Source organism: Vidua chalybeata, chromosome 4, assembly GCF_026979565.1.
Source record: "Vidua chalybeata isolate OUT-0048 chromosome 4, bVidCha1 merged haplotype, whole genome shotgun sequence".
In the NCBI taxonomy this organism is placed as follows: Eukaryota; Metazoa; Chordata; class Aves; order Passeriformes; family Viduidae; genus Vidua; species Vidua chalybeata.
The window spans coordinates 2170533-2189404 of NC_071533.1; the positions used below are offsets into that span (position 1 = coordinate 2170533).

Consider the following 18872-nt stretch of genomic DNA (forward strand, 5'->3'; position numbering starts at 1 on the left):
GGGGCGGGGAACCGCAGCCCCGGCCCTCAGACTCCTCCTCCGGCCTCCCCGCCCCGGGCCCCGTGACGCCGAGCGGCGGCCGGGGATGGGATGGGACGGGACGGGCCGGGATGGGAGCGGGTGAGGGGACGGCCGAGCCCGCCGGCGGCTTTAAATGCGGGCCCGGGCCGGCGCCGCCAGCACAGCCGCGCCGCTCGCTCGGGCTGCCGCGGGCGCTCATCGACACGGACAGGCGCACGGAGGGGCAGGTGTAGGGTCCCCGCCATGCCCCACTGAGCCCGTCCGCAGCCCGTCCGCAGCGTCCGCCCGCCGCCCCGGCTGCCCCGCAGCCCCCGCCCGCCGCCAAGCTGGAGGAGCGCCGCAAGCCCGAGCCCCGGAGGTGAGTGAGCAGGAACGGGGGTGGAAACGCCGGGCTACATTTCTCCCTCCTCGGTGTCTTTTCCGGTGCCCAGCTCTGCTGGAGCCAACTTTTAGAACGCTGCATGGTCTTTGAAAACTTTCTTTACCGTTTCAGTTCATCTTCAATGAGTTGTTAGCAGCCGCTGAATAGGCAGCCTCGTCTTTCCCAGGTTTCCAGTTTTCCACCTGGTATATGGTCGCATGGAGTGTTTTATTATCCAAGAGCAGCTCTTCGCTGTTTGTTTGCCCTTTCTGTGCTTCCCGTGAAGCGCTGCCATCCAGAGCGAGAGCACACGGGAAAACGAGGATTTAGCCATCCTTAGGCTTGTTCATTTTTCTTTACAACGTTAGTTACTAACGGATTTTCTTCTATTCGGAGCGCATCCCTTTAGCCCTCGCGTTCAGGAGGAGCACTCGGATGTGCAGGGAGCTCCCACGACATGATGGAAAAAGGCACCGGGCTCTCCCAGGAGAGCGGGGCTCGGGGTGCGTGGCGGCAGCTCCGTGGAGTCGTTCCGCAAAGCTGCTCCTTTTAGTAAAGTTGGGTGCGTAAGGAGCAAGGTCGTGCCCTGGGGCAGATCCGAGCAGTAGCAGCTCCTTCGGAGAGCTGCTCCATGTACTGTATATAGGTACTTGCTCCTTTTGTGTCTGAGAGGTGCACTTACTGTGCATCTGAACTTGACTTTGTGTGCGTGCTTCCAGCTTAGGGACTTCGTTCTGGTTGTTCCTATAATGTACATATTTTCTGTTAAAAAAAAAAACCAACCAACCAACCAAAAAAAAAAAAAAACAACAAAAAACAAAAAAAACCCAAAAAACCAAACAAACCAACAAAAAAACCCAAAAAACCCTAACCAACCACCCAACCAAAAAAAAAACCCACCCAAAAACTTCACTAGTTGGATTTAACAAAAAGTGCAGAGTTGTATATATTGTATGTGGGACAGAGTATGTTGCTAAGTGTTGGTGTGATAGGCTGCAGGAATACACCTAGTTCTTATTCTGGTTGAGATCAGTAGGAAATTGTGCAGAGGCCCCCTGACCAAAGCAACCTTCAGGCTCCCAAACCCCAGCAACTACTGAATGAGAGGCTTCATTTTGTTCTCACAATTTCCAGTCCTGTGCCAAGTAATTAAACGGGACTGTTTGCATCTGTGCTTGCTCAGAGCATTGTACATAAGCTGATATGTCCTAGTCCTTTCCTGAACTGCCATTCCAGGCTCAAAGACTTTTTCTGATGACTCCTGAAAGAGTTAATTTTGCAAAGCCTGGTTTCAGCTGGTGATTTTAGCTCTCATCAACTTCACCTGCTGCTGAGGGTCAGTGGGATTGGAAGGGCAAATACTAGTGCAATCTGCAGGGATTATTCTTCAGCTTCCTAGGAAGGAAACACAGACTTTCAAGTTCCAAAGAAAAATAGGAGGATTTGCTTGTAACTTACACTTTGCCTCTACTGAGTGTGAATTTCACATTTTTAAAAGCAGTTGCTTGGCTTCAGGGACCTCCATTCCCAAGATTTCAAGGGAATGGCAACTGTACACTGCTGACCTCAGATGAGTGGGGAGCAAGGTGTGGTGCTGGGGTGAGAAGGAATTATGGATCTTTTCTTCTTTTCCTTTTTCTTTTTCCAGCTATGGGGAGGAGAGATGAAGCTTTCATTTGTGTGCACAGGGCATTCCTGGCAAGGTAACACCCTGCACTCATCCGGTCTGCTCCCAGCAAGGTCTGGCAGGATTTTCTGCAGCTCAGAACTGTGCAGGTTTTTCCCTTAGACTTCCATGTTACAATTTTAAATCTTGAAACTTCTCTGCGGCCAGAAAACAGCCTCATGTACTGATGCTGTCTTGTGGTATCGCTTGCAGCAGGTTTTAAGAGGAGCTTTTAAAATGCAGTGGGTGCAGGGTAAATGCTTCGGTTAGCGATGTCTTAGGCTGATAAGAAAAGGTTGAATTTATGCACGAAGTGCAGTTCAAAGAAAAACATCCCCGTGACAAGGAAAAATCTATAACTCCTTTTGTTTTCAGATCTACCTGCTTACAGAGAGGGTGGAGGGAGCTGAGTATGTCTCTGGCTGAAGGTTTTCTAATGCTGCCACACTGGACAGCTGTAGTTAATAAGCTGGAAGGGGTTTTGGGCAAGGTTGTGAAGGAAAATAGCTGCGTGAGAGGCTAAAGAAAAAAGACCTGTTCTTATTTTTCTGCCAGTAAGTGTGTGAACAGCTATTTGCAGTCAGAGGTGCTGCCTTGCCAGAAAGATGCAGTCATAAAGGGAAAGGTGTTGCTTTGAGAAAGGAAATGCTGGGGGAAATATGCTTTTTTGGGAGGTGGGTGCCCAAAAATGAGCCATGTGGGTTCAGCAAGTGATGCTCCTGTGTGTGTACATGCCATCTGTTAGTGCGGATTTGCTAGTAAATCAAATTCTCTTCTTTAATTTAATTTTTTGGATTTTATGCTGTGATGTTGTTATACACGTCCGTATCAAAATAGCACGGCTTTTACTGGTCTGCACTCCAGTTCCTACCCACGGGCTGGGAGAACCAGAGAGCTTGGAAGGAGGATTTGAGGGTGCCTTGTTGGCAGCAGCGTTCACGGCGCTGCGGCACCGCTGGGTCCCTCGGTGCTGGTGAGATGCCTTCATGGCCCCACCGCGAGAGCATCCTTGTCACGCTCCAGCGATCCGCCTTGCAAGTATTTGCTGTGTGCATTAGGTTTAGAATTTGAACTTTTGCTTTGAGCAAATTAAAAGGGTACTGATAACTCCTCGTTCCAAGTCAATTAGCTGCTTCCGGCTTCAAATCCACTTAGAAGGCTCAGAAGGGGGGGAGTGCTCTTTGAAAACCCAGTAATAGCAGTTTATGGTTAATATTGATAAAGGAGCACGTGTCTGTGTCATTCTGCTGCGTCTGGTGGAAGGAAAGCTCCTCTTTTGTGCTCCCTCAAAACATAAGGACTTGGATGGGGAGGCAGAGGTCTTTCTCTAAACTCTGTTAAGAAAGCTGTGCACTGTGTGGGTTGAAATGAAAATACAGCTATAAAATGGTCAAGGTTGCAGTGAATTCCCACAACCACTCAAAGCAAGGCTTCTGCCTCCCTGCCCTTGAACTTTGAGTCACTGTAGCATCTTGTTTCTCCTGAGTTTGCTCAGGTTTGTGCGCAGTTTGTGGCAGGAATGCTTTTTATTGCTGTTGGACAGTGTCAAAGACAGTGACTGCACCCATAATTGAGTGATAAAAGAGTGCGTAGCATAAGTAAAAAGCTGCAGAGCTCTTGCTTTTCAATGGCTTAATTACATTAACTGAAGAGATAAAAATGTCTTTGAATTACTGTCACACAATTATGAGTCTTTCACATAGGAACGTATTTGAACTTGCCATAGGGACTGGCAGTGCGGTGGAGTTGCATAGAGATTTATGAGAAATTTGAAAATCAGAGAAAGCTACATCTCAGTTCTTGGCGTTCAGTTTTGATTTGGAACAGTGGATTTCTGTCCAAATTCAGTAGGCATGTAGATCCATGCTGTGGGAGTATGGCTGAGCCTTCTGAGCACAGCAGAGGAGGTTGCAGACGGCCCTGGTTTTATCTCATTTTCTCACCAGAAAAACCAGAAGAGTTGATTCCCTGTCACTAATATCAGAATCCTTTGAGTCTGCGGTGCAAATGAACTTTCAGCTTCTGAATTCCAGAAACGTGTGCTCTTAGTAAAACAGAGACTATTCTGTTTTAGTCTGCTGCCAAAGTAAAACAGAGACTATGGGGGGATATAAAATAGATTTATTATTTATATATATAAATATGTATGGAGAGAAAGAATATGACTGGTCTATATACTTTCGACTCCTAAGGAAATTCTTTTTGTGGGGGGAGAGAATTTTCCAAGTGTTTAACATCCTAGCTGCATTATATAACTACCTTTATAGGGGAACAGGATCATATTTCTGTTTTACTAGCATATAATAAATACTTGCTAAATACTCTGTATTAATTCTGTCTTGAAATAAGCTTTAATTTTCCTTTCATAAGTATTGATCCATACTTCTGGCATCCCAAAGTGAGTTGAAGAACTTGGTGGTGGGAATTGTTCCATGACTTTTTAAAACTGAGGATTACGCAAATCACTTCATTCTGTTATTAATGATGATTATAAAAGCTATTTCATTTTATTCAAATTATAGTTAGTAATATATTATTATTAATAATAAACATATATAATCTATAAATAATACAGAGCTAGGGTACCTCTTCTTTTGACCTCTGTGAGGTGACTGCTGCTCATCCACAAGGTTGCTGATATTTGATGTGATTGTTCCCCGGGGGAGATTGAATTTTACTTTCTTTTGAAAGTTATTACAATGAGCTGGTATTATGCAAGAAGTCCTGGTGGGTTTGCATGTCCAACAAATTTTTGCCTTTTTTCACATAGGAGTTATTCCTGTGGTGTGTTCTGTCTTTTTCTGCTACTTTTTCTGAGCAAAACATGCAAACGCTTTGATTTTGATGACTGTGCAGATGTGTAATCTGATGGCAAAGATGACAACTGAAGTCTTGCATGCCAACTACTCATCTTTACTAAAATTTTTCAGTTTTCTCTATTTTGCACAGTAGGTGCAGAAAGAGAACTTGGGTCTCTCTTTCAGTGGTGTGTGCAACTTGAAGATTATGGTGTTTTCCTCTTAAGGTTTTTTAATAAGTTTTTACTTCATTTTAATCACATCTTGAAGGTTTACTGAGCTCATTTCAACTCTTAACCTTGAACAGAAGGTTGCAAAAGGTAATTGCTTTTATTGTACCAGTGACTGTATAACACTTCAGACACATTGTCAGCCCTTCGAAGTAAGCGTAAAGGTCTTTTCATCAAGGCTGCTAAATATGAGGTTGATAAGAATGAAGCTGGGCAATAGTTGCTCAGTAGCTCAAGGAAAAGTGGCATTAGAGCACATCAAACCTGTCTGTTGCACTGGAATTGAGGTGTATTTCTTATACCCAGGAACTGGACCTGCACATTTTGCTGAGGTATCAGAGTTAGCAAATGTGGTCATCTTGAAGCGGATGTTACCTAAATTCTTATTAAATTTGTCTAGTCTGAGCTCACTTCCCTGGCTGACACTTTGTGCATTCAGCAGACACAGAGCACGGCTCAAGACCAGCAGCCCTGCTCAACAGAGCTGCCTGTGTGTTCTTCTGGGCAGGAACAATCATCCCCAGGGGAAAATAGATGGGGCTTTGTTCTCTTGTGTCCCCAGCAAAGCTCCGTTCCAGAGCCTCGATGGCACAGCAAGCCAGTGTGTGGTGCCGTGGGAGTGTTCCACATCCATTGTTTGACATCTCATGATCTCTCAGGTGAGCAGTGATGGGGTTTGAGCAGTATTGTCCCAGTAGAAGTGTCAGTGTGGCATTTCATGGGAGCAGTGCCGGACGTGTTTGTAGTGCCGATGATGGAGTCTCAGCGCAGCGACACCTCTATCAGTGCAGTGAGAAAGGTTGGAAATGTGGAGCTGTTGCCTTAGTCCCACAAAATACTTCAGCGCAGGTGACTTCTGGCCTTGAGGCAATTCAACTCATTGGCCTTTAAGGCCATGCTGAAGTGCAGTGCTGGGGTGAGTCCTGCATGAGTAGTTCCACCAGCATGAACGGAAGAAATGTGTGCTGAGATAGGACAGTGTGTGGGGAGAATTAATCGAGTGGGGCCAGAGAGGTGCAGGGACAAAGTCTGGATTGCAGCCATGAGCTGCTTGTGGGGTGGGGTTGGAAATCAGTGAAAGACCAGTGCAAAGTCTTGAGTGCATCTTTGATAGGCACTTGGAGGGTGGTGTTAGAGAGAGGCTGTAGAATGGAGTATTGATTCAGAGTGAAGTTGGAATGAACTTAGAACCATCAATTGTCCACCTGCCTAGCTTGTCTTTTTAGTCCCAGTTCACCTCTCGGATGACATTCCGTGAACCTTTGGAAAAGATAACTTGAATGGATATTGAAATGCTCTCCATTTCAGAGAGCATTTGTTTCTCTGTTGTGTTATTGGCACATCACCGGAATGTGCATGGAAAGGAGGTTATTGTTGCCCAAGAGCAAGAACTGCTTCTACTGGAACTTGATAGATGCAATGATTCCCTGTAACACTGTGAGCGCTTCTCATGCAGGATGAAAGAGTAAGTTTCTCCCTTTTAATCAGTGGTGAATGATCAATTTCTATACCAATGCTGGGCTTTAGAAGCAAAGGCTGGCTGTCTCCCATGACGTACAGCTCCCATGTCATACAAGCTTGGAGAAGGCCTTCTGTGTCCATTGGGCTTTCCTGTGCCTGGGGAAGAGGTTTTGCACTGTGCCTGACGTGGCGGGTGCGCGGTTCCAGCCATGGCATTCTGGAGGGTTCTGGCTTGTATGAGGCACCTTGCTGATCTTTGGGTCTGCTGGGCTTTGTGTTGCCACCTCGGCAACGCTCTCAAGTTCAGCCTGAGAGCCTGCTAGCATAGAAGGAATGCGAGCAAGCCTGGGCTCGAGCGTGGGCTTAGGCCCATGCTTCATCGGCAAGGCAAGCCCAGGCGCCCTTTCTTGGCTATTGTGGGCATGGAGCTCCAGCCAGGATGCTCTGAGTGCTCAGCTTCATGGCTTGCACCTATTTGCAGTAGAACTTGAAGGAGCAGGCATGTAACTGCCGTCCTTGGACTGTAATTTAACAGGATGGACACTCTGGACCTGTGAACAAAACAGTGGAATGGCAGGAATTGCTGCAAAAGGAAGACCTCTGTATTTCCAAAGTTTTGCTTGGATCACGGCTCTCTTCCCTTTGCCAGGAATACAGTGTATAAATTTTGTTGAAAGGGAATATGCTGCAAAACAACCCTGTGAAAAAACCCCAACTGTGTGTTCCAGTGTCAGAATCCTCTCCAGAGACTGAGTAAAGGGAGATCGTGTCTCCAGCTTTTAAGATAATTACTCGAGTTAAAGATCAAGCTAAAAGAGCCGAGTTCACTGAACATTAGCTATGCAACTTAATTTGTTAAAAAGCACTGAAAAAACAACGTAAGCTCATCATGGTCAAAATGTCTCTCCCAGCAAGTAACCTGGATGTCCCCTGAATCTTCAGAAATGTGGGTGTGCAGAGATTCCTGTGAACTCTAAAAGTTTCTGTAATAACTTTTCTATGAATGGGGCCACTCTTCTTGAATGAACCTGTTTGCCTTTTTAATTCTAAGTGGTGAATAGGACACCTTTGCATTAAGTATTCCTCATCTAGTGATGCCTTGGGTTGCCAACAGCTGTTTTCCTGGAAAGGCTTGACTTGTGACTCAGTGGAGGTACCTGTGGGTTTTTGTGGAGCAGTCAGTTCAATTCTGGATGTGACCCTTAACTTGTAATTCTCAGAAATCTCTATGAAGTCTTGATCTGTGGTATCGGCCCAACTTTTCTGGCTCTCTTCCCAGACCAGTCATTCCACTTAGCAATAAAAAAAAGCAAGATAATGGATGCAGATAACTGGGATTTAATATTACTGCAGCCCAGTTCCGGTTTACCTTTAAACAGCCATGTTGCAATTAGGTGCTGGGCATAAAGCCCTTCTTTGTTAACAGGTGTCTCCAAGAAATGTGTGACTGATGACCATGTCTGGGTTCAGCCGTGGTGACCCTGACAGCTTAAAAAAGGAGTGGAAAAGGTGCTTGTGCTTTTATGAATATCTATTGCCAAAGCCAACCATTTCAGGCCTGTTACAGAAAGTTGTTCTCCCGAGGCTTCTTGTGAAAGGATGGCTGCCTCCAGTGTTTTAGGCAGATGCATGTGGAAAAGAGGATGAAAGCAGATGGTGGGTGATCACCATGAGCTGTGAGGGATTCCAGCATGTCCTCATGCACGGCCGCTGATGCTTCAGGGTGTACCTGCTGCAGCGTGGGCCTGGCCAGATGCTTTGAGATGTACCTTCTCCAGCCTGGAGTTATCCTTTGGGATATCATCACAGGTCACAGCCCGTTGGCTCAAGCTCCCACTGTAGTTGCAGCCTCCCCAGGACAGCAGCACGGTAGCCCTGTGCTGGGCCCCGCCAGCCTGGGCACATCGTCGTCATTGCTGTTATCAGAGCATTCCCAGGCCCAGCAGAGCAGCCTGATAAGCACCACGGTGAGCACCGAAAGCAAAAGCTGCCCCTGACGACCTCTAGGCACCACATGCAGCCAGGCAAGCGTGCCCATGGCAAGACAGGAGCCTGCTGATTAGTATCCATACAGCTATGACAGCTGTGAATTCCACCTAGCACATTCCAATCAAATCTGCCGTTATTTTGAACCCTTTGTGCCCTGTACTGGACGCCAAAAAGGACCGTCCTGATTTAACCCCAGCTGGCAACCAAGTGCTGCACCACTGCTTGCTCGCTCCCAGGGCAGTAACTACAACATTGGTGAATTCCCATTTGTGAATTGTGTGTTTCCAGCACAAATCCAAGCCGTAGCCCCGTACTAGATACTGAGAAGAAAATTAGCTGTACCCCAGACAGAACAACACAGAATGTTATATCTGCTGTGGTTCTTGAGGATGCCTTTGAGTTTATAGTTCCTAAAGCAGAAGTAGCAACTCTTGCTTTATACAGAGTTCTGGAGGAAGAGGAGAGAGAATGTGGGACCTGTAAAATCTTTTTTATAGCGCTTGCTCATGTCAAAATGCTATCGCTTGAAACCCTAATGGGTAAAGGGCTGAATTGTACAGGCACATGGGAAGTCTGAAGAGAACATTTGAGGAATACCTGGGAAGTTCATGTTTATAGACTAATGATCTGGAGTCAGAGGGAGCCAACTGCCATGCAGGGAGAGGAGCTCATTGCAATGACAAACTTTTGTAAGTGGCAGCAGAGGAGGCTGAGTAGCCTTCCTTTGGTAAAGGAAGATGCAAGTGATCTTAATTTTTTAGGTTTCCTCTATCCAGATGCTTTTTTCATAGTCCATTCCTAGAGCAGATGAAGTTTTCCAGACACTGAAAGACTGATGGTAAAGTCTCATTTTCTCTTCTCTTGCAGAAGTCTGCTTGCTCTTTTGTCCAAGCTCAGTAGTCATTATACTGCTGCTTAGGTTACTCTGGGGGCCACGGGACGTCCTGCAACAGTGCTGCTTATCAGCATCGCTGTGTTCCTACCAGTTTTGTCCCACAAGTTGTTCTTCCGGACAACACTGATGGGTCACAAGGAAGGAGTTCAGAAGAAGTAGCTGTGAGTACTTTCTGGCAAGAGATTACTTTTCAGCTCTCGGGTTGTTGTTTTCTTCACAGTCTTGTTTTAGGCTGATATGAATAAGTCTATTTTGAGCTGCCCTTAAATGGATGTCACGTAGAGGACAGTCTTGTTAAAACTTGGGAGTTGCCTGCTCAGCAGTTGGGTTCTGCGCTCTTGGCCGTGGTTGGAGGATACAGTAATCGCAGCTTTAGGGCACTGAGAACCAAATTAAGAACCTGACTCTCCATGGAGCAAAATGCCAGTCCAGAAGCAAAGACATTTTGCTGGTGAGGTGAGTTGAACATTGCTAAATGGATTGCCTTTATGCAGGATCATGTGTTGTCTGCTCATACCACTCTGCTTTTATGCTGCATCATGTTCGTCCCGGTGGAGCTGGTGTCCCGGTGAAGGAGCCCGTATCGCTGCGTCTGCTGACTAATGCCGTGAGAACGCGATCATGTGCCCCTGCCTGCTCTGGGCCAGACTCTTATTAATGACTAATTGGTCTGCAGGGCTGAGTGTAACGATCACAGGCTCGGCCTGCTCCTGGCCGGTATCACGCGCCCGAGCTGAGGTACCAAGCGGGTCACCACAACGTGTTGCTCTCACAAGCTGCGTGCACGGAGGAGCAAGAGGCACTTGAAGGTGATGGTTTGCTCAGTGCTCCTGTGACCTGTTCCCTAGAAGTGTACAAAATCCCCCTTTGCTTTCTCTGTAGGCACTTGCAAGTGTGTGGCTGCGTGGATGAGCTCTCTGTGGGCTAGTGGCCATGGCAGTGAGGTTCCCCCAGACTGTGTTATATTCCAGTGGCTGCCAGTGCTCTGGAACAGCTGTTTCCTACCAACCTGCCCCTCTGATACCACGTGAAATTTTGAGGCGGGGAAGTTTTCCTGACTGTAGGTATAATATATAATATCACTGGTTCGTGATAGCCAGACACCACACATGTGGTTGTCCCAACAGCCTGATCACAGCCCCCGGAAGGCACAGCAGATGCTCTCCCAGGAGCTGGAGCACGATCTGTGGCTGTGTGGAACTGAATTGTCACTTGCAGTTGTGTTTCTGCTTAGTGATCCTCGTGGGTATCACTTGTGAGGGACCTGTATCCTTCTGGCTCTGTGGCTTGTGCTGGTGTAATCAGTGTTTTCTTGAGCACTTGGCACTCTTGGGAGGCAGAATGGCTACCCAGGTCCATGCTGCTCTGGGCTGTGACTGACTCTCTTCTGACTAGAGCTTAAATTGGTGGAAGTGATGAAATTCTTTTCTTCAGTCTCAAGTTATAAAATAACTTGGTTTTGCATTTCGCTCCCCTCTCTCCTCTTCTGTCAGGAAACATTTCTTTATCTTCAGTAAGTTTCCACTGGCTTGTGGTTTTGTGTTTTTTGGGGTGTTTTTGTGGCTTTTTGTGTTTTGGTTTGTTGGTTTTTTTCCTCTGGGTTTAGGTTGTTAGTTTTTTTTTTTTTTCTTCCCAGTGCAGCCAGTGAAGGCAAGAAGGGCATTTAGTTTGAAATCTGGCTGTTTGCATTTCTGGCTCTCAGGTCTGCATTAGTTTTGAGTGTCTATTATTGAATTAGGATTTGATGCATGCACCAGGACCAATGCCAGTGACCTTCCTCAGCAGAGATTTTGTCTCATCACCCCTGGGAATGGTCACTATAAAGTCTTCTGGATGAACAGTTGGCACTCAAGTGAGGATGAGATCCAAAGCCCACTGTTTTTTTCCTTGTCTGATATTTTTGGAGTCTTTTCTTCTGCCTGAGTCTTGGGTGTGTTGGCATATGGTTTGGATGGCTTTGCCCTTCTGTTTTAGTTTTACAGCTCTATGCTCTCTCCACACTCCTTTGGAGGTGAACTCAAATGGTATCACATCTTTCTTACATTGGAGCAACTGCTCCAACGTGGAAGCATTGCAATTTTACAGAGACCATAATCTACTAACCGGGTAAAGTTTGCATCATTTGGGGGTAAGTGCACTTTGAGAAGTTCCTGCTTGTGTAACTTGCCATGCGAGTGGTTAAGCAGATTCCCAAAATGATCCATGTTAAAAACATCCTTTATGCTAGATTATGTTTTTGAAACCAGCATATTGTGAATCCACGTATCGCTTCAGAATGCCAAGAACTGGATCAGAAACGCTGCGCCTGCACTCTGGGAAGTGCTGAGAGTGCATTAGCTCCCTTGGCTGCTTCAGATATGTCCAAAAGGTTTTACACAACCAGGCTTTCTGCCTCTGCCAGCCAGAGCTCAAGTCTGGATTGTGCTGGATCAGGTCTTGTCTGTCCTCCTTGCAGCAGGAAGCCAGCACACACTCTGTACCCATGTTACCATCACTGGCCCAGAGATTTATGATGCTTTTAGAAGGGCTCCAGCATTTTGGAATTAGTTGGTGGGACAATATGCAGCTCTAGGAATTGTGCACTTGACAGTTGGAAGCCTGAGGGAAGGGAAAAGCTTCAGACTGTAATTACAGAGGTGAAATTAAGCTTTGAGCTGGTCTCACACCTTTTGAGTGGTATGATTGCTATGGTGAACTCCCCCCACAAAGCAGTCTAAGGAGAGGACAAGTGCAGGAGCTAGCTGCTTGCTGGAAAGCCAGGATTGAGCGTGCCAGGCTGTTTTCCCTGGAGAAAAGCAGCCCTGGGTGAGTGGTGCCAGTGGTGTGCTGCCCCACCCCTCATTGTACACACTTGCCTGTTCTTTTGCTCAGTGGGAAATGGACTTAAACCCAGCACCGCCCAGCCCAGATAACTCTTTGCTTTTAGACACAGGACCAAGCTGCTCACTCTAACATCCTCATTTATAGTTGGGAATTTGCCTCAGGCTTCCCATGCCTTGCTTTTGGAGGTTCCAGGTGAGCAATGTGCAGTAGATGCTGGAAGTTTCCTGCAGTTGCTGTTTCTTTGTCCAGGCTTCTCTATAGGAGTATCCAGATCTCCTGTACTTTGAAAATTGTGTGCTGAGCTGATGTAAAATACACACTTGAAACGTTGCTCTGCTTCTTAGCCCATGATACCTGCTCCTGTGTGTGACACAGCACACTTAGTCACAGATTCCTTAAAAAGAACTCTTACAAGAGGCTGGAACAAGGAGCGGCTACTGTAGAAACCAGCATTGGTTTCAAATAGACACATGGTCAAGTAAGAGGTTGCCTCTCAGGCATAAAACTGTAACAAAAATATTGCAGGACATAACATTGTCACAGTAATAAATAGCCAAAAATAGTTCAGATGCCACAGGCTGCCTTGAAATAATAATTTTTAGGAAAAATCCACTACTGCTCATGGGTTTAAAACCTAATGCCACTCTGCCTCTAGAGAAAGCTTTTTTTTTGTGATTTCTATTTCATCCTTTCCAGAAAACAAAGCTACAAAAATGTCTGGTTTATGTTATCCTCAAATAGATACATTCATAATATTTGCAGTCCACAATCACTTCTTCCTGTGGATTCATCTCATTTGGTTCCATCCCCCAAAGCTCCTGCCAAAGAGCAAGCTTGAATTCCTTACAGGGTGTCTCTGTACCTTCTCCTGGCTCTAGCTACATGAAATACAGCAGATGGATGTGGGATGTGTCAGGAGCCAGGTGCTCGGCAGCAGAGGTTCACCCTGTCCTGGAGAGGGGCTTGCACTGAGATCCTGCAGTTCTCAAATGAAGCTGGAGTGCAAGGCAGCCTTCTTCTTGCAGAGTCCCCAGCTGAAGAGGCAGCTGACTTTATCAGTTTTTGTAGTCATGTCATTTTATGGTAAGTCATTTAATCACAATGAAGCAAAGGCTTCAACTGTTACACCTGCCCCGGCATCCAGTGACAGTGTTCCCCTTTTATTTCCGTGTGTTTTGATAGTGTTACATTATTGTTTGTGCAGAAGAAAGCTGTAACTTCATTCACTCCTGATTGCTTTTCCTAGTAGTTACTTCATTTTTGGAACCTATCCAACTTCAAGAGTTCTTCCGAAGTTGTTGGGTATCAAAATTGAAATCCAGGTGATAGAACTTATATTGCCATAATGAATTCAAATGTTTGTTACCTTGGTTTCAGGAAGGTGCTCTCACAGACTTCACCTGTGAGTTGAGATAAAACATTTAGAGTTCTTGACGTTCCAGTCTGTAAGAGTTTTTGAAAACAAGATTTAGTCAAGAACTGAGACTCCTATTTAAATCCTGTCATGGGGCTTAATTTCAATCCCTGAGAACACCTCCATAGAGGGAAACATTTCACCTAATGAGGTGACTTAATTGGGAATTTATTTGGTTTATAAATATTACGGTGCAAGTTCTTTGTGTGCAAAGCAGGGGGTTCTGTCCTGCTTTGCTCCAGTGAGTACAGCCTTTTGCTGAGAAAGCTTGTAAATAAATGCTGCTTTAGAGCTGACAGGGGAAAATGCATCCAGGATAAATTTGGCAACATGTTCCAAAAGTGCATCAACCAGGCTGTGCTGAGTATAGTCAGAAGCTCTTTTTTTCTGTGTGATAGAGTCCATATGCAAGTATGTGAGAAAACGAGAACACATCAGGGCCCTAAAAAGGAATTGGTCACATTAGGTCTGTTTATTCACGCATTTGCATATGGGCTGTGAGAGCATCAGCTGGGACCAAGTCTCCTTCCTGGTTTCCTGTTTACTTGGTCACTACAATTGTAGTGTCTGAATGCTTCACAGGTTGCAGAGAGAAGGAATAATGTTATCTCTGTCTCCCCCACAGCCCGCTGACAGAAGCAGCCTGTTTGGCTTGCTGACTCGTTCCTTTTGGGATGCTCATACACGTACCCACACACACTTGGCATCTAACCTGGGTGGCTTGGTGAGGGCACTGGGTGTCACTGGCAGGGAAGCCTTTGGTGGCTCTTCTCTCTGCTCGGGTCCAGGTCCCATCTGTGGGAGCCTTCGGGTCTGGCCGATCCATCTGTGTTGATCCATCTGTAGTTGAAGGTTGGATGATGCTGGTTGTCACAAGCAGTGTTGGTTACACCTGTGGGAAGCAGTGTCAGGTTGTGGATGTATCCTACCAGAACAAGTCTCCCCTTTTGTGTTTGGGAGGTATGTGGTGAGGGGGAGCAGTATGTGGTAGATCCAGGGTAAATCTTGTGGGATTTGGGACCTGCCAAACAGCTCAGCCCACAATGCCTCGTGCGCCGTAAGTTTGGGTTTGTCTTTTCTCCCGCAGCATCCCCATCCATGCCTTCCCACTTCACTTAGATCACGGTAGTTTTCTGAGGAAACAGTCCTGACAGGTCACTAGTGCTGTGTTCTGTGAAGCAGACAGGGTGGTTTACTTTGCACACTCTGGAAGATGTTAGTTCCCTTGCCTTTCCTGGGAGAGTGGAGAGCTTCCCCACAGCTGCCTGGCAGAGCTGTGGCATAGCGGGTGCTGTGTGGTGCAGCTCGGCAGGCACCCCGCCGGGAGCCCTGCTGCCGGCGCTGCTGCTCTGTGACCTGGAGCTCTCCCTCCTCCCTCAGCCCTTGACCCCACTCCATGCCCCAGCTCGTTGGGCTGCTCTTTAATGTGACTTTCTCACGGCTCTGTGTTACGCTGCTCCAGTTACGGAACTGGCTTCGTTTCTTTTCCTTGTGCAGTTCAGAGTTTGCTGGAGTTTCTTCCTGATTGCAAAAGCCGTTGGAAATGGGCAGAATCGTAAAAGCTTATCAGCGAGCAGTAACTCTCCCCACTGGCTCCCCAGCTCTGTTAGGCATTTATTCACTCTGGCGAGTTGTAACTCCGCGCAACATCTCGTGTTGCCACATCAGTCCTTTTTATATTTACACCAAACACCACTTTCCCTCTCTCCAGCCCTCAGTCTTCCAAGTTTGACAGCTCTGGAGCTGAGCAGCCGGGCGGTGGCAGCACTCCATCTCCCAGGGGAGCTGGCAGCCTGCCTCTGCCTGGAGTAGCACGGGGAGCGGTAACTCCGAGGTTACTTGCTGCTTTGCACTGCCTGGAAGATGCAGTGCAAGTGTTTGGTGCTGCAACCAGAGACCTGCAGGAAGAATTCATGTTGTGATGAGCAGAACAGATGCTGGCAGATGAGCACAGCCATTAGCAAGTCTGGGATCCCTACTAGTACTAAACTGGTCTTGTTCTTTCCGAGTAGCTGGGCAGAATATTTCTGTGAGCTGTATCTGCTGGCACTTTGCAGGCAGAGCAGAGTTGCTGCTGGCCGTGTGTGACTCTTGTTCAAATCCTATTGACACATAACATCATTTCTAAAAATGTTTGGCACTGATCTAATCATCGTCCCGGAGAGGCCAGTTACTCAAGCAGTTCGTGTTTTTTCACTGGAGCATATTCTGTCAGACCCTGAAAATAGAAGCCCAATATTTTTTAATTTTTTTTTTTTTAGGTTTGTTTCCAAAATGTTGAAGCAGCAGTCACGAGGGTGTGGATCTAGACAAGAAACGCCTGAAAACCCCTTTACCTTCCAACAAGGAGTTGGTAAACCAGGCTTTACTGATGGCACATTTCTCATCAGAGACCCTAACATTTTTTACATGCTTTCTTCTCTCCAGTCCATGTGTGTCTTCCATGGGATAATGGTCTTGCTGCAGTGCTTCACCAACAGGAGTCTGCCAGTTTTCCTCTGAAGACTCAAGGGAAGATTTTCTTCTTGTTCCACATCACTATTTTTTTTCTTTTTAATTTCTGCAACTCCCATTTCATGGTATTTGAAAAATTCCAGGAGGCTGAAATAGTTTCCCCATGCAAAGTGGTAAAGGATGTTTTTTTGCTAGATTTTGGCCCACAGAAATCCTGTGATAATCTGAGAAGGGCAGAAAAGACCAAGTCAAGGGAGGTGGTGCTTGGAGTCTAATCACTAAACTCCTGTGGATTAGAGCCGGGGCACTGTGCCAAGGCGACCCAAGCTCTATTCCTGGCCCTTTAAACCCCCCAGCTCCTTCGGATACAAGTTTCAGAGAAAGCATCAGCCTTGCTGATCAGTTTTCCAGCCCTCTGGAGCTAAAAACGCAGTGTGATGTTCCTGGGAAGGTGGGGGCCATTCCCCCTGCTGTGGATGCTCAGCACTGGCAGGATGATGCTTGGGAGGATGCTCTGCTGTCATGGGGAGGATGAGCAGACATTCGCCCAAGGAGATGGCAGCTGGTGAATTCTCAGCACTGTATCCCTTGCAGGCAGTGGACATTGCTCCCTTCCTTTGCCTTTCTCTGCTCTATCACACTGTTGCTGCTCAGTTGCTCCATGCCTGGACTAATGTTGCCTAGGCTGGAGGAGCTGGCCTTGGGACACGGCTTCAGCAGAGCTGTGGGACACACAGGTGGGTTACACACCTGCACATGTGTGAGTGCTCAGGGAATGGAGCTGAATGCTAGGATAAGTACAGACTTTACAGAGGAATAAAGGTCCTGTAGTTTGGGTTTGGTCTGGAAATCCAGTCCCATCTGTTCTAGCTGTTTCCAGCTGAGTTTATAGCAAGGAGCTACTCTGCTGCTTTGCAGGAAAAAAATAATTAAAAAAATATGAGGTTGTGCCTTTACGATCATTGCAAACAGGCGAGGGTATCCAATGGAATATGTTCCCTTCTATTGCCTTAGAAAAGATGCGTAAATAGCCTTAAATAATTTAATGAAGAGCTGAAGCTTTCAGGGGAGGCTGGTGTGTGCCTGAGTGCTGGCTTGGTGTGCTGTGCTGGCAAAGAGCACGTCCCACCCCTCCGCACCCAGCAGCAGCTGCTTGGGGAATGGCACCTTTCCTAGCTCAGGGAAATTTCTGCTTCAAATCCTCTGGCTCCTGGAGTTCAGGCAGAAACAACCTGTGTGAAGGAGGAGTTGGCTAAAGCGGTGGAGAACTTGGCAGAGGTGGGAGAGTGGCTACTGAGGTACTGCTTTTGTGAAATGTGACTCTGGTACTTCCTTTTTTATTTTCTAGTTAGGTAGCCAGGCACTGGCACGCGAGGTAGACACCCTAAGGCATTCTGAACTCTTGGTATTCATCTGTTCAGTGTTTATACCCTCCTGAATTTGAATATTCCATTAAGATAATCTACAAGTGTTTGCTGCTACTGCTCTCAGAGGATCTTGAATGGAAGCAATATGGATGGGAAGAAGTTTTGAAGGCCTTGTCTCAATCCGAGCCGAGTTTGTCCCTATTCCCCTGAGGGAATATAAGGAAAAGGTGTTGGTTTATGCCTGATTTTTGGTATGAAAACAAGTGACCAGCTTGGTCTCAGCTGTATTAGGATAGAAAGCTCCCATGGCGACTGCCCAGTAGTGAGCAGCAAATGTGTACTTAGCCTCTAAGGAGATTATTTAACACAGTTCCAATTTTGTTTATTATTATTTTATTTTTTTTTGTATTTGCTTGTCAAGAGTGGATTTGCAGATGTACCCTCAGAACGCAGCCAGGATCTGATTTTGTGGGGGAACCACAGCAGCAGGAGTTCTGGGCAGCTCTGCGGAAGCATGGCAATGGCAGAAGCGTGGAATTAGGAGTCTCTGCTGTCCGCAGAGACAGATCAGAGGTGGAGAGAAAAGGGGAGGGGAAGGAGGGCAACCACTAAAACCCTTCCCCAAATGGATGAATGAATGGGTGACACACATAAATGACTGCTGTGATGATCTGACTTACTGAAGCTCGGTCTCAGGATAATCCTCATATGTCAGATTTCTGTAAGGCCAACACGTGACACAAAGCCGGGCTCGCAGCAGACAAGTGTGCTGTGCTGGTATTAGGGGCTGGCCGGAGCCCGGGCAGTGCTTGGAGCGTGCCCGTGGCCGTGTGGGGTGTGCCCGCTCGCCTGCCGGGGTGGCTCGGCCGCTGCCGCCTGCCGGGGCGGCATCAAAGGCAAACTGCGATCCCACAAACTCTTGGCTGTTGCATAGACAGCCCCAAGCCTGCCCGTGTGGCTGTACTTTATGAAAAAAGGAGGTGGGGGGGGGGAAAAGCCAGACACAAGAAACAGGAAAGCCCCCAAAGACTTGTAGCTGGGATTACCTTGTTCACACCTGTCACCACTGATGTCCTCTCAAGGTCAGAATTGGAGCTACGTGAGGCCAGCTTAAAGCAAACGCCATGTGAAAGGAGCTCTATGAAGAAACAGCAGGCACTGGAAGGAGGACAGGAGTGCCCACAGGAACATGAACAACAGCTTGCAAGTTAACCTGCCCAGGACTTGGGCTGGTTCAAACAGCTCGCTCCAGGAGAAGTCTGAGCATTCCTTTTTTCTTTTCTATTACTATAGGATGGAGGACGAGGCAGTACTGGATAGAGGGGCTTCCTTCCTTAAACATGTATGTGATGAAGAAGAAGTGGAAGGTAAGAGACTTGGACTGCTGGGGAGG

At 47.0% G+C, this 18872-nt stretch overlaps 1 protein-coding gene across 4 annotated transcripts in view; it reads left to right on the top strand.

The window, feature by feature from the left end:
• The first annotated feature begins 254 nt into the window (after positions 1 to 254).
• Positions 255 to 18872, top strand: part of SLC4A4 (solute carrier family 4 member 4) — a 116244-nt gene continuing 97626 nt past the window's right edge. For 3 of the 4 annotated variants that reach the window (XM_053939853.1, XM_053939855.1, XM_053939856.1), the window contains exons 1-2: positions 303 to 379; positions 18773 to 18846. In XM_053939853.1, the coding sequence (XP_053795828.1) occupies positions 18774 to 18846 (73 nt within the window). In that variant the 5' untranslated portion in view covers positions 303 to 379; position 18773. Of the gene's footprint in view, positions 380 to 18772; positions 18847 to 18872 lie in introns of all 4 variants that reach the window. The other variant, XM_053939857.1, reaches the window with a different exon arrangement.